The sequence below is a fragment of the Labrus bergylta genome, chromosome 12 (assembly GCF_963930695.1).
Source record: "Labrus bergylta chromosome 12, fLabBer1.1, whole genome shotgun sequence".
NCBI classification, from domain to species: domain Eukaryota; kingdom Metazoa; phylum Chordata; class Actinopteri; order Labriformes; family Labridae; genus Labrus; species Labrus bergylta.
In genome coordinates this window covers 7488393-7502734 of record NC_089206.1, presented here as the reverse complement: position 1 = coordinate 7502734, position 14342 = coordinate 7488393, and the positions used below count along the sequence as shown (strand labels likewise).

General features: G+C 40.8%; 2 protein-coding genes across 2 annotated transcripts; both read right to left on the bottom strand.

Annotated features, from left to right (window-relative positions):
* Positions 1 to 338: 338 nt before the first annotated feature.
* Positions 339 to 5956, bottom strand: LOC109986933 (syntaphilin). The gene is made up of 5 exons (XM_020637813.3): positions 5803 to 5956; positions 3542 to 3660; positions 3306 to 3437; positions 2541 to 2690; positions 339 to 2337 (listed from the first exon to the last, which is right to left on the bottom strand). The coding sequence occupies exons 2-5, from the start codon at positions 3586 to 3588 to the stop codon at positions 1080 to 1082; spliced, it is 1587 nt and encodes a 528-aa protein (XP_020493469.2). The 5' UTR covers positions 3589 to 3660; positions 5803 to 5956; the 3' UTR covers positions 339 to 1079.
* A 161-nt stretch (positions 5957 to 6117) lies between these two features.
* Positions 6118 to 13746, bottom strand: rad21l1 (RAD21 cohesin complex component like 1). Its single transcript, XM_029277590.2, has 13 exons — positions 13578 to 13746; positions 13369 to 13498; positions 12082 to 12181; positions 11776 to 11879; positions 11054 to 11161; positions 10157 to 10255; positions 9972 to 10070; positions 9529 to 9758; positions 8720 to 8801; positions 8466 to 8608; positions 8230 to 8340; positions 7878 to 7952; positions 6118 to 7576 (listed from the first exon to the last, which is right to left on the bottom strand). Exons 1-13 carry the CDS (start codon positions 13722 to 13724, stop codon positions 7400 to 7402), a joined length of 1605 nt encoding a protein of 534 aa, XP_029133423.2. The 5' UTR covers positions 13725 to 13746; the 3' UTR covers positions 6118 to 7399.
* Between the last annotated feature and the right edge of the window lie 596 nt (positions 13747 to 14342).

Genomic DNA, 14342 nt, shown 5'->3' with positions numbered 1-14342 from the left:
CAAATGGATTCATTCTTTATTTCAATCAGAAGTACTATGGATTGGGTAAATGATTAACTATTTTGAACACATGGTGGGTGTAGTCCTTCAGAATGGAAGCCCTATTCAACCACTGTGATGGCAAAAAAAAGATCCTGTAAGTCATTATGAGTTAGTATCTAATAAAAAATGATAGTATCTCAAAATAACGAGTACCGTTCTCAAAGTAATGACTTAAAAAGTTAATTGTCTAATAAAACGATCTCAGCATAACAGCATTCATCCAAATAAGTGCAAACAAAGCTGCTGCAGGCTTCTTTCTAGATGTCCCAGAGGGATAAAAGACATCGAGTCTGCAGTTTTACTCTCCCATGTTAAGTTTATTGGCAAAAAGATCAATGATCTCTTTGTTCTGCACCTGAGTACCAGATTTGATGCACATGCTCTGCTTCTTTTTTTTTTTCATATTCAGCATGTTCATGGAGGGAAAAGAAGGACAAAGATAAATCATTTATGCTGCCTACATTCACTCTGCTCTTTATTAACAATTTCTGAATAAGCCATAAAAGTACAGGCAGTTTATTTTTTTTACCTTACTGGTTTTATAGATCTTTGTCTCCACATACAGGTAATGACTCTCTCATTCTATAATCACACTTCAAAAACATGTGAGGATGAAAAAAGAGAATGAGACTGTCCCTTTTCATTTCCACTCCTGAAATAGTGTCTAGTGTGTCTTTGCCTAGAGGATGGCTCATCTAAATCCAAAAAGGGACTTTTTAGTTCAAGCAAGAGAACCCGATCAAACCGCGGGCTACATGCAAATTCCGATACAGAGAAAACCACTTAAACTGCAGGCAGAAGCAGTAAATTTTACTTGAGTAATGAAAGTGTTTAATAATGTACAACTAATCTCACTCTGAGGCAAGGCATGACCACAAAATCACAAGGGAGTAATGTAAAATCTCAAAAATCTTAATAAGAGGAGTTATTGAACACATGGCAAAGGCGAACATGTAATAAAGGAAGATTAGCATTGTTGTGGCGGTGCCTGCACACTTTGGGAGTTGTATTCTTAATGTCAGATGGAGCAGAAAGTCTTATATTGATGTGGTTCCATTCATGCTGGCAGGCCTGCATCCCCTGCCTGCACCCCGGCGGCGCAGCGAGTGGAGTGCCACGGCACAGCACCCTCTCAGCAGGGAGCCGATGTGATATACGGGCATCACTTCCCGCGGGGTTCCCCGACACAGCCAAGCCATCGTTGGGACCACTGGCATCGCCAACGCCAGTAGATCTACGAGGAAGTATCGGCTCCAGTGGCAGAGCTGAGGGGGGGGACTGTCCTCATTTGTGCCTTCACTTTCATCTGTATTGTCCTCGTCTATCTGCAGTACTGTAGCTTCCTGCTGTAAAGGCATTGGAGCTGCAGGGTGGGGCTGACAAGTGTGGGGCTCTGCTGGCTTCTTTTTGTCATCCTCTGGTGGGTCGGCTGGAAGCGGCTCGATGCTGTATCGCTGCTCGGTGGGGGAAACAGCAGGTAGAGATGATGGGATTAGCTGTATTTCTGATGGGGTGGCTGCTGCTGTGGGGAGAGAAATGATGCTCAGCTCTTCTTCTGCTGCAGTTTCCTCACACAGCCAGGTCATGGTGGGGCTGCAGGCCTGAGAACGCACCTCCGGTTTCCTCTCTGCTGCCGGACTCGGAGTGGGGATGGGATCAGAAACAGGCGTAGCAGTGGCTGCAGCTGTTTGTGGGGGCTCCTCCTGAGGTAAGTGCAGGAACAGGTGGTGATGGGGTAGGTAGGAGTGGCCGCTGCACTTGCAGCTGCTACTGAGAGAGTGGCAGGAGTGCGAGATTGGTAATATGGCCCCCCCGCTGCAGAGTCTTTCGAAAGTGGCAGAGCGCGGCACAGTAGGGGGGGCCCGGATGTGACTCTGCTGTGGAAGCGGCTCTGACAGGAGAGCCGCTTCCAGGAGCAGGTGTGTCTGTCCTGCTGGGCGAGACACCCGGCTGGACTCAGGAGCATTTGGGCTGCGCTCCAACTGCAGAGCCTCACTGCTCATGCGGGTGTGGGTGGTGCTGCGGCTCAATGTGCTGGCGGGGGAACACCCACAGGAGCGAGACCTTCCCCCCGGCCGAGCTCCGTGCAAACCTGAGTAAGGCTTAGGATCATGCGGGTCTTGTTCACGGACACCTATGTTAGACCGCACTGACTCCATCACCTCATGAAGATGCTGGATCTCCTTGCGAGCCTCTTTAAGGGCCAACTGGGCCTCCACCCGGTGACACTCCTCCTCAATCCAGTCCTCCTGCATCCTGTACAGCTGTGTCCTCAAGTCGTCTATTTCACAGTCTCTGGTAAGGAATAAAAGAAAAGTCAATTACATCATTAAAGCATGGAAGCAAATAGGACTCCTCCTACGTAGATCAAACTTTGTTATTTAAGGATACCGCCATCGAGCATCACTTTAGGTAAAATAAATAAACATTATTCACCTTTTACAGCACAACCTGGCAAAGCTTTCCAAAACCAGAGCCGGACGGTTAGAAGGACTCACCTGGTTTGCAGTCTCTCCACGTTGTCCCTCAGCCTGGCTCGTAGATGTCGTATACACACCTCCTTCTGCTGCAGAGGAGTGAGGTACTGCTCCGGGGTTGGAGTCCTGATCCCATGGTTGTCGCTGCACGCTGTGTGCTTTGCCTGACGCCTGAAGGAACACACAGGTATGAACGGATATTAAAGAAGTAAATGTAAACCAGACAGATTCTGATTTCATTCCAAACACTAAAACATGCTGGATTTATACTCTTTTTTAAAAAGATTACATTTTGTGAATGTTTTGCCTTTTACTGAGAGATAGAAAAGTGGATAGAGTCAGAAATCAGAGAGAGAGAGAGAGAGAGAGAGAGAGAGAGAGAGAAGGAAGTGAAATGTGACAAAGTAGAAACAGGTCAGATTAGAACCTGGGACGTCTGTCCTGAGGACCATAGTCTCTGCACATGGGGCTGCACAAGCCAACCACTAGGCTGTATGCTGTGCTGTTGTTTAAATGGATTGCATGAGACTGAAAAATGTGTCTAATTTTATCCATCCTAACTTATACAGTCAGTGGGAGTGGATGAGACAAGCAGACGAGCTGCTGGAGTCGGCCCAGCTTTAACGCCCAGGGAGAGGTCACAGTCTCTATCACATGGCTAACACTGTTCACTCAGTCGTGTTCATACTTAATGTTATAGCCTGTCCACCTCCTCCTCCTCCTCACTGCAATTGCTTTAGGTTTTATGAAGGAGGAAATAAGTGGAGTGTTTTATGCTAATGTTACCTGGGTGTACTTGGATACGTCCGGGCTGTGGGACTGCCATCTGCTGTCCTAACTCGACCAGGGTAGGTGTGAGTGCTGGATGAGTCACTGTGGGAACACCGCCCACTGCCTACATTGGTCTCCACCGAACGCCTTTGAAGGAAGAGATACAAAATACACTGTTTAGACGACACTTATCAAATATAGTTTGCATTATAAATGCTTAAAATGAAGTGGTAAGAAGAAAGCAACAGTACCTGCGCTGACCTGAGGAGCTGGGCTTTCGACTCGGAGTGAGAGACATTGATGTGCGAGGGACCTCCAACCTGTCCACTGCTGCCTCTACAGAGGGTCGCTAGGAACCCTCACAACTGGACTGTAACAATCCGTCACATAAACATTTCAGAGGGGAGTCAGCAGATCTGCTCAAAAATAATCTACAACAAAAATATTACAAATGACACAATAAATGAATCCCAACTTTTCATTAAAGCAAGGTTTTCCCTACCAATTTGTTGCACACTGCTCCTCCTCATTATGTGCTTCTTTACTGGAAGTCAGTGACAATAGTCAAACTCTAATTAATAAAAAAGTCTAGGCCAGCAGCATATAAAGCCTCCTTTCTGTGCTGACACAAAGGGGACACAGTGAGTTCACAGTCAGTGCAGCTGCCACTCTGAGCTGTGTCCTCTGTCTGCAGAGCTGCAGAAAAACATGATAAACTGTCACATACACTGAGGGCAAAGGACAGACATTAAGACATGTGACATGTGGTGGCTGATACCAGTAGTCAGATGTGATCATTTCCTACCCAGAGTCAATTTAAGAAGTCTTAGGACTGTTTTTGGGACATTGTGTAACTCCTTAGAGGGAGCGCTGTAGAGGATTTTAGGACTACTAAAGCCATGAGTTTTATGTCCAGACTATTATCATTTTATTTATTCATTATTTTGGGGCGTCTGTGCCTTTTGTTGATAGGACAGCTAAAGAGAGACAGGACATGTGGGGTGGAGAGAGTGGGGTAGACATGAGGGTCAGGAGTTGAACCTGTGATGGATGAGGTTAACTGGTCATTTCTATAGTGTGTTATTTTCTCAACAAAATAACCTCACAGATATGCCTTTTTCAAACTATCTGGAATAAAATGATGAAAAAAATCACCCTGTACTTTACAGCTTGTTACCCAAACTGTAACCACATTGGAGTTTTGAATGCTTTATAGAAAACATTTATTTTTATTTATTTAATAATTATTCCTCCAGATATTTCCCTATATATTTATTGTTTTAAAATCTGGACTTTGATTTTTTGACGATATCTTGTCTAACTGGGGTTGGAGAGATTTTTTACATGTTTTTAAAAGAGAAAATGGTCAGAACATTTTTTAGATAGCCAACCCTTAACATTTAATTATTTATATTTTGTTGATGTAAAAAGTAACAAATCAAAGTCTTAATCCTGGAAAATGTGTGTAAAATATCAACTGCTTTTAAAGGATTCTTGACTTTAGAAAATAAATCCGGCTAAAAAAGGAGGACATGAACTCGGTGACCTCAATGCGCTGCTCAAGAGAGAAAGATTTTCTAAAAAACCAGGTGACTCTGTTACACAACCCAGCACACTTCTATTTCCCAGCAAAACATTAAAAAGGACAAATTGTTCCCATCCTTCTTCTAAGATATCCTTGCTTCCTGCAGCTCTGGTGGGAACCTGCTGATCTGTCCTAAAATGTACCTGCAGCTCCTGGATAAATCTCTGAGGAGGCTGCAGACACATCATCAGACCTCTACTACTGTGCTGATTATGAAAATCAGTCTAAACGAATATCAGTAAGTCCTATATATAAATTCTAGGACAATGAGACAGAGACAGGAAATCTCACCTCCCTCTCTTCAGTCTGCGCAACAAGTGGCAAGTACGTTATTGGTGAGAAATACGCAATCATCTTACGTAAGTGTGAGGATCGGTGTTTACTGTGGAGGCGAGCTGCACACTGGAGGAGGTTGAAACTGTGTTAAAGCAGCTATAGACGTCGAAATGACAAATTCAGTGGGATCTTTCAGAGTAAATATCTTGTCATACTGTGCGGGGACGTGACGCTTTGTCCTTGAATAATCATTGTGGTATTACATCGCAGGATTTCACACATCTGTCGCCTACAGTGAAGCAGTGTTAGATAAGCAGGCTGCATCTGGTGTGCTGGTGATTACAGCAGGAAAAAAAAAACTACAAAAAAAAAAAAGTCGCATCATTGTTTTTTTTTTTTTCCAGCAGAGTACAAAGCAGAGGCGTCCCCAAACAGGACATCCAGCAGGTACTTTCCATAAGGAAAGACGCAGCCCGGGTTGCTTCTTCCTTCACAAACAGCTGACTAACACATTCAGTCCCAGCTGTGTCCTACATACGGTTACTGAACTAGGATAACACCGGTTCCGTGAATCTGAAAACAAATACCGGGAGCTACAGGCGCGCAAAACACAGATACAGCCTACAATAACAGTGATGGATGAAACGCTACCATTTCAGCAGGGGGGAAGTTGTGCATCGCAGAAGAGCCTCTGTTCCCGCCACACTTGCTGGATGAAGAAGAGTCCCCGGTGGCAGCAGGAGGAAGAGATGCTGATGATGGTGCTGATGAGAGTCCATCCTGCAGCCATGAAGCCCGGCGATGAAATGAGGCAACTGCGTCTGCTGCATCGCTGCTTCTTAAAGAGACAGTAGGGGATACTAATGATTACAATAATGGTTCATGTGGCAGGACTTCAACTGCACATTAGGGTTTATTGACGGTGTTTACATGGATGGGGTTGTGTTAGATCCTGTTTAGAGAGCTCTTTGTATTCTATCACTGACAGGAGGTGGAGTGATGAGGTCCAGCTGGACTGGTACACCATGTTCACATCTCATATGATGGATGATCGTGCAGAGGAACAGCAAGAGCAAACTTTGTTCATTTCAAATAAAAATACATAAAACCATACACGCTTTAATATAATCCACAACGACACAGGCCATAAGCAATAATGACATTTATAGAAAAATAAAACAATGGGCTGGTTTAAACTCTTCAATTGTCAGACTTTTCACATAATGAACTCCAAGAAGTAGAAAATGGGAATGCCACAGACTTCCTTCCAAGTCTTTCCTTTTGAGCATGTAGTCTGAGTAAGGTGCAATTACCTACTGTCATTTATAAAGTGCTGATATAAAAATAGAAGGCCTACACTGAGCACAGAATAATATGGATGACAAACATTTTCAAGTTTAAGGCAAACAAGAATAACATTGTATAATGTTGCTCTGGTTAGTTCATTTGTCGCTGAGCAAACAGCTCAGTGCTGAACTGAAGTAAGAACAGTTTACTGAATATTCAGACCACGAGAACGCTAGAACACTTGTACTGTCATATCCCAAACTGAAGTAACAAAAACAATCTAGTTATATTCAGTTGGTTAGATTTCAAATAGGTACGAGATATTTAAGTCGACATTTAAAACAACTTTGTAATACAGAAGTTATTAATACCAGTATTAAAACTTTCTTATAATGAAATGTCTGCCTAGCTGTCCCCTCTTAGATAAAAGTAAATTTTAAATAAACTTTTTTTGGTTGTAAAAATGTTAACAATAAATAGAAGGGGAAGTTGAACAAAACGCTAACTGAACACACAGGAAATTTAACTCCTGAAAGAACTTAACAATAACATTATGCAACAACAATTATACGTAGTTTTAAAATGCTTAGAGTTGTTTAACTCAAATCTAGTATCAGCAACTGTTTAACATCAGGAAAGACTAAAAACAGTCTGACAACGAGGTTTAGACAACAGTCCTTCATTTATACGTCCCCGAATTTTTCACAAATGAAAAGTGTCAAGAACAAACAAGTTTAGAGACACACAGAAAACATACCAATGTGTGTGACATTAATAAAAATTGAGATTGTTCCTTTTAAGTTATTTATACTATTTACAGATAACTCTATTCAAGGGAATTCAAATCAAACTGACAGAGGTACACAAACATGTGCTACTTGTAGTGAGGCAGATCAAGTAGAACAAAAACTGCCCCTCAACCTAAGTTGTCGTTTTCTGAAATATTTTCTATGATCTTCGTCTAATCATAGAACTTTGGTCCATGTGTGGCAAAGATGTCCTCATACGGTGCGCTCTGGTGCAGGTGAAGGGCATTTTGTTTCTTCAGGACCAGGAGGCAGAAGAAAGTAGTTGCGGCTTTCCAGCGACTTCCACCTTCACAGAGTGCCTTCAGACTGAACGTGGTGTCGCTGTTGCTCTGCCACACACACACACACACACACACACACACACACACACACACACACACACACACACATATAAATGTCATTTCTCCAGCGTCATCTCTAATCCTGTCTAGCCCTCCTGTTTTTTTAATCCCTGTCCACTGAGAGTATAGATGTTTATCCGCCATCCAATAGAGCCGGGAATAGAGCAGAGACATTGCCTCACATGCAGACAACAGTCAGGTTTTAAAAACATAAACCAAATATATCGAAGATGATTTGGTTGGTTTTAGTGTGACTCTTTCACTTGAACATTTATTTTTAGCTCCTTACTTTGAGAGTGCTGAGAAGCTTCTGTACACGCTTGGTTATCTTCCTCTCCTCAAAGTCCTGGCTGTCCAACATAGACTGGAGGTTAGAAAAGGGACAATATTTCAGTCAGTGATGCCGGGCACATCTCCAAGGCAGCATGGGAAATTAATACAGTCCATCTGGCAAACAATGACAGAATGAAGCTCACCCGCTGTACAACCCATTCTTGGAGATAAAACATCCACTATTAGTTTAATTTCGTTCCAAAGATGAGGTGGATGAAATGTGAAGTCCAACAGAGAATAATTCCCTGATCTGTTTCTATTTGTGACTGTATGTGTGTGTGTGTGTGTGTGTGTGTGTTCACAAGCACCTGAGTGAGGACAGAAGTTGTCTGAGTATCCTGCTCCATCAAAGATGGATGGACAAACATGGAGTCTTCTGATGGAAGTTCTGGCTGAGTGAACTCGAACATGTTTTCATCCTGGCAAAGATTATAAACCACAGATAAAAAAATAGAAGACAGAAATCCATCATGCATATATATATATATTTTTTTTTTCAATCTAGTGTACATACTGTGTCTTCACCTGACATGCTAATGCTTACTTGTGCATGCTCTGCGTGTCCCTCACTGTGGCTGTCACTCATTTGAGCAAGGACCGTCAGGTCAGTGTTGTGTGCTTGTTCAGGATCCATTGATGAATCTACGGCACTGATGCTTTCTGTGAAGGCACTGATGTCCCTCTGAGCTGTACCAGGAAATAATGCAGATTGCTTTGTGACAAAAGACATGAGCAGGTAGAACAGAAGATAGAACATCAAGTACATTGAAAGTGAGATATTTTCATGCAAGCTCCTACATTCTTGTCCATCCAGACACATGACCTCAGCCTCCTCACACACACTGGAACGTTTCACCTGGAATACACTCTTGGCAAAGAGCTGAGAAGGAAAATGATATATTATGATAAGAAATGCAATAACTTAAATGCTCACTTCTGATAAGTGGTGTAATGGCATAATGTATTGGCCTCAAACCATGTGTGCATCTGGCTTTGTAGTTCTGCCCTGTGACCCAAAATAGCCTAGTTTAACTAAATATGTTTTTGAAGTACACCCGTTATAGTTTATGATCTGACCATGCTGGTCAGTTTAGCATTGTTAGCCAAACTAAATGTGCAGCCATAAGTTTCAAGATATTTGCAACTTACGTCTGGCATGACAGTTTAAAATCCTCTAACACATTATTGACAAAAGCATCACATGAAAGTGTTGCCTGGTGGGACGTGACTAAAACAGACAATCTCCCTGCAGCGTTCAGGCAGCCTGTCACTGCAGATCCACACTGTGCCAAAGAAATAACGTCGATGCCATAGAGTGTTAAGCACTGGGGACATGGAATTAAACTCAGGGTTTAAGCATATAATCAAAACTCTTGAGTCCTACTTCAGTGTGACTTTGCATGTGAATGTTAGTCTGTTGTTTCTGCCCTGTAGAAACAAAACCATGCTGTAGTTGTTCAGGAACTATCACCAAGTCAGTCTTTCGAGGAGCAATACTAATTATTCATGTTTCTTATTTGTGCCATACATTTTCTCCATGCTTTTCTAATATACATATAATTTTTTATGATTAAACCAACTATTCATCAATGTGTTGATCTTTCTACCTCCTTTATCTGTGGAGCTGCTATGCTGGAACATGGCTGTGTTAAGAGTTTTGCTGCTCCTCCGTTCTCCTTCCACTGCATGAGCGGCAGAGTGGGCGGGGCCATGTCCAGCGGGGTGACCAGATCTGAATAGTCAGTGAGCTGCGCTCTCATAAATTCACTCTTCAGCTCTTTCCTCTGGTCTACCACCAACTTGCGTTTCCTCTTCCCCCTCTTCCTCGATGAGTTTGCTGAAAAGTGAGAGCAAGATTTTGATTTTATTGCAGATCGATCCTTTCATTTAATATTGTTGGTTCTCTTGGCAATTTATATAAAGGATTATGACAGCCGTAGTATTAAGTGGGTGAGTTCAGCTCTAGTAGCAACATTTCCACAAATGTCTTTATATTATAGAGCACATTTGTGACAGTTAGGAACACAGTTTGAAAGTTGTTTGATCGTACGAGTGATGGCCACAGGATCAAGTGCAAAGGCTGTCTCTGCATTAGTCAGCAGGGTGGTCTCATTCAGTGTTGGGGTCTCAACCTCTATTTTCTGAGCATCTGAAAACAAAAAGAGCCATTTTTGAGTATGGTTTAATGCACATTTTCCTCTCTTGATGAGTAAAAGACAACAGACTTGAATGTACCTTGTTGACGACTGAGTGCAGGGATCTCTGGATTTTCATTTTGAGGCTCTTCTGGGATCAAGTTGGTGGACTCAGGATCACTGGGGTTTCTCAGGAAATCTACAGACCCATTAAATATGAAAACTTCATCCATGTTATATTTGATATTAAAAAGGCAGCAAAAGAATGATCATTTACATAATTTAGGCTTAGCTTTAGAGCAGAAGAAAGGAGATTTTTCTGTTATATGACTTATGAATGAGTATAATGAGAATCAACTACTGGAAATAAAGAGCTACTGATCAATCAGACCCTGCTGTGTGTCAAACACTTTTTTATTCTTTTTGTCAAAATCCAGAGGCTGAATCCCTAAAAAACTCTGTCACGAAAACTGGTCCTTTGTAGGATGTTGAGTCAGTGTTGAATTTTTGCGCCTGTCGAGCCCCCCAGAGACCGGACCGAATGATGCATTTATGAAAACTAATTCAAGTCGTGAGGTCAAATATTTCACAGCTGGAGCAGAACATTGCTCTTAAGCTTGCCAACAAACTGAAAACACTTCTGGGAAACTGGGGCAAGTTACAGGGAAACTTTCTATGTTTTAGTTGTAAGTGACTTTGGTGTCCAAGTCTCAGATGGGTCACTTTTTGAACTTAAGTTTACGCACATACAATTATGGCACACATTTAAGCAATTAACCATAAATCTAGTTTTCTTGTTCAGACTTCTGCAATATTTGTTAATATTATGTATCCATTGTACTGTTTTGAAAATATTATTATTGTTTAAAGCCCACTTCAAATTCCAGTTAGGGAAGTCAAAAATACAGGGATTGTTTATTTTCATTGCATGAAGCTAATAAGGCTTAAATATAATTTTTAGGCAAAAATCTTGAAATATTTATTTCACAACCATTACCGAGTAAGTCAAATACTCTATCTTCATCCCCAAAAGCATCCTCCTGATGAACCAGGCTCTGGAAGCTCATATCCAGCAGCCCATTCTTGTGGATTTGGGACTCATCTCCTACACATGAAAGTACACAGCACAAAGTAAAAGTGAGGAAAAAATTACAAATGTAGAATAAGTATTTGGCTTTGAACAGAAAACATGTTTTAAAATGGAAGCATGGTGACATTGTGATTTTTTGTTACTGTGAACAAATTCCCTGAAAAGACCAGAAGCCAAAAATATACTATTCCATCTCTAAATACATTCAGTCTGCTTTCCCTGTCTGCACATGTTAGCCCCAAAAACATGAATTATTGTTGTTGACATAAAGGAAAGGTTACGAATAACAACAATGGAATACAAACAAAGGTTAAGATAAATCAGGCTTTGTCTGCATGAAAACATTTGTAAGTATAATGTAATATTGATTTTCTTTTTACAATGTTACAATTCACTTAGCAGATGCTTTTATCCAAAGCGACGTACATCAGAGAGAGTTTTTTTGTGAGAGTTGTTGACCAAAGATACATAATTACTCAGATTATTCTCCCTGTAATGAAATAATTATCCACACGTAAGTTTAATGTCAAAACAAATGAATATTTATACCAAAAGCCTCAAAACAATAACAAGGGACATTGGCTATAACTTTAATCACATCTGATGTAGGGATAAAAAGTAGTTCTTACCAAAATCTACCAAGGTCAGAAAGCCACTTCCAAATTCCTCTTTCAGAGTGATTTCTTCTGTTCGACACTGGTTCAGTGAAAAGTGGTCGACGATATCTTTGTTGCTTGTGTCCAAGCAGGAAGAGAACATTATTTTGACATGGACAGAATACCTGTTTGTTTGACTTAAAGACATAGAGGATGAATGATCCAATTGTTAACAAAAGGGGAAGTTATACTCCCAGAACAAACAAATATAACTACACATCAGTAATGGTCCTCATTAAAGGATGTAAACTTAATTTTGAGACTTTAAGTGCTTTGTACCTCGGAGCAGGCAGCTGGGCATCAAAAGCTGTGAAATCTTCAATCAAGGTAATAGCTTTTATCGTGGCCTCAAGCCCCTCCACGGGCATGTCTGTCTGACCTAGGGTTTTGAAAAAGAGAGAGAGAGAAAGAAACAAATAGGTACAACATTTACCAAGTGGTGTTAGTTACTATGTATTTCTGTAAACATGTAGTAAAATAGAGAAAGAAATTACAGGCAGTGTGCTGTCACTTTTACAGGCTTTAGGACATATCTGGTGGCCATATAAATATTGAGATTCAGTCTTCAGGATCTTACACATTAGTTCAGATGTCAACACATTTTTGTGTGTCTACACTCAGTCTCTACACTGTGAGGTTATTCAGTCTGTGTGATATTTTACATAAAGATAAATTGAAAAAAAATAGACATTTTTGCATTGAGCTTCCTTCCCCACTTAAGTCAGTTTGGTAATTATGCGTCTGTCCCCCTCTGGTGGTGCTCTGTTATTTAGTCTATCCTCATTGTGATAAATAAGGAAAGGAAAAATAATAGAAGCAAATTCAAGTGTAACGCAATACAACCAGCATGAATGACACAAGCCACAACAAATAACTGTATTCGTTCAACAAACAGGGAAAATTAAAACCTACAAGAAGGTAGGACTTATTGCAGGACTGCTGTTTTAGACAGTATCACTTTTATTTGTTTGCAACCCAAGAATCTCAGGTTTATGTGATTAGTATAATACATTCAGCATCCCATGTGCTCCTATGCTTGTAATTAGATTGCTGAGTAAGCCAAGTTTTGCAGTGTTAAAGTGCAGCAAGCTTTTTCAGAGTGCAGGTTTTGGCCCAATTTACACAGGAGAACCACTTTACATTTAATAAAAACGTGCAAACTTGGTTAAAACTCGAATTGTATTATGTTTATATAAACGTTTATTTTCGCCGTCAATGAACAGTTTTATTTGACAAAAGTTTATTTAGAGATCTTAGCTAAATATTTAGAAATCTTAGTTAAATATTTAGAAATCGTTGCTAAATATTTAGAAATCGTTGCTAAATATTTAGAATCAAGACATGTGTTTTTAACATTTATATATAACATTTAACATTTAGATATAATATTTAACATTTATATTTGCCCATGAAATTATCTTTTTCTCTAAATGTGAATAAAAGTGATTTTTTTTTTAGGGCTAAATGTGGAGGAATGTTGTTGTTATTTGTAGTGTGTGCAACCATACAATCGGCGCCCCATAAGTTGTGAACCATACAGCTCATTAACAAAACAGGATGTTTTACCTGGCCGGAATGCGATCTTAATTTTAACCAGAGCGTCATTGCAGTCTGCGAGGAGATACTTTGCTTTCTTGGAGTAGATCCTGACCACACCAATAAGCAGATGACCAGATGTCCGCAAACCAATTTTCATCTGCAAAGATCACACAAAACACGACATCTCAGACAAAATTCAAAGCTGGGGTGTATTTCAGGGATGCGTTCAGACCTACCTTTGGAGAAATTATATCTCTGATGGTTGTCTCCAGATTGCATTCAAATACATGGGCCTTTGTGAGTTTCCTCTCCCAGTGTGCTGCCAACCAAATCTTGGCTAGAGGCCCCCGCTTGGACGTGAAGAGTTGGGTGTAGAACATCATGTTGACATTTAAAGATAGCTGCCTGTCACCTGTGACAAACACAACAATGTGTTGACATCTCCCACAGGCCTGCAGTGTCAGTGAATGCTATCACTTTAGCAGTTTAGCTGGAGTCATTTTACAGCCAATTTAGATTAAACATAAAAATATCAGGAAGGTCAACCAGCTAGTTACATTTGCTAACAGTTTCAATGTAGTTTAACAAGTAAAATACGATATAATTTGTATTATGAACGAGGTAGTCCTACATCAGTTTAATAGCTTACCTTAACTTTAAAAGTGGCGCGTTTTGACAGTACCGTATCGGCGCGCGCACATCACCTCGAGCTGAAACAAACACCGATTCCGCCAAAGGAAAAAAACAAAACAAAAAAAAACAGAAAACTATCGTGGGGTGACATAATAAGTGAGATTCAGTGTGGGCGACAGACACGTAGATATAAGTGTATAATTTAAAAAAATAAAAAATAAAATATTTTTAAATCACGTCAACAACTAACCGCTTACGTGACGTCATTATCTGGCCAAGGATACCTACAGCACAGAGCTCACTTCAACAGTCGAAACTTTACGAAACATTGGCTAGCAAAATGTCTATAACGTCCCGTACGATTTGAT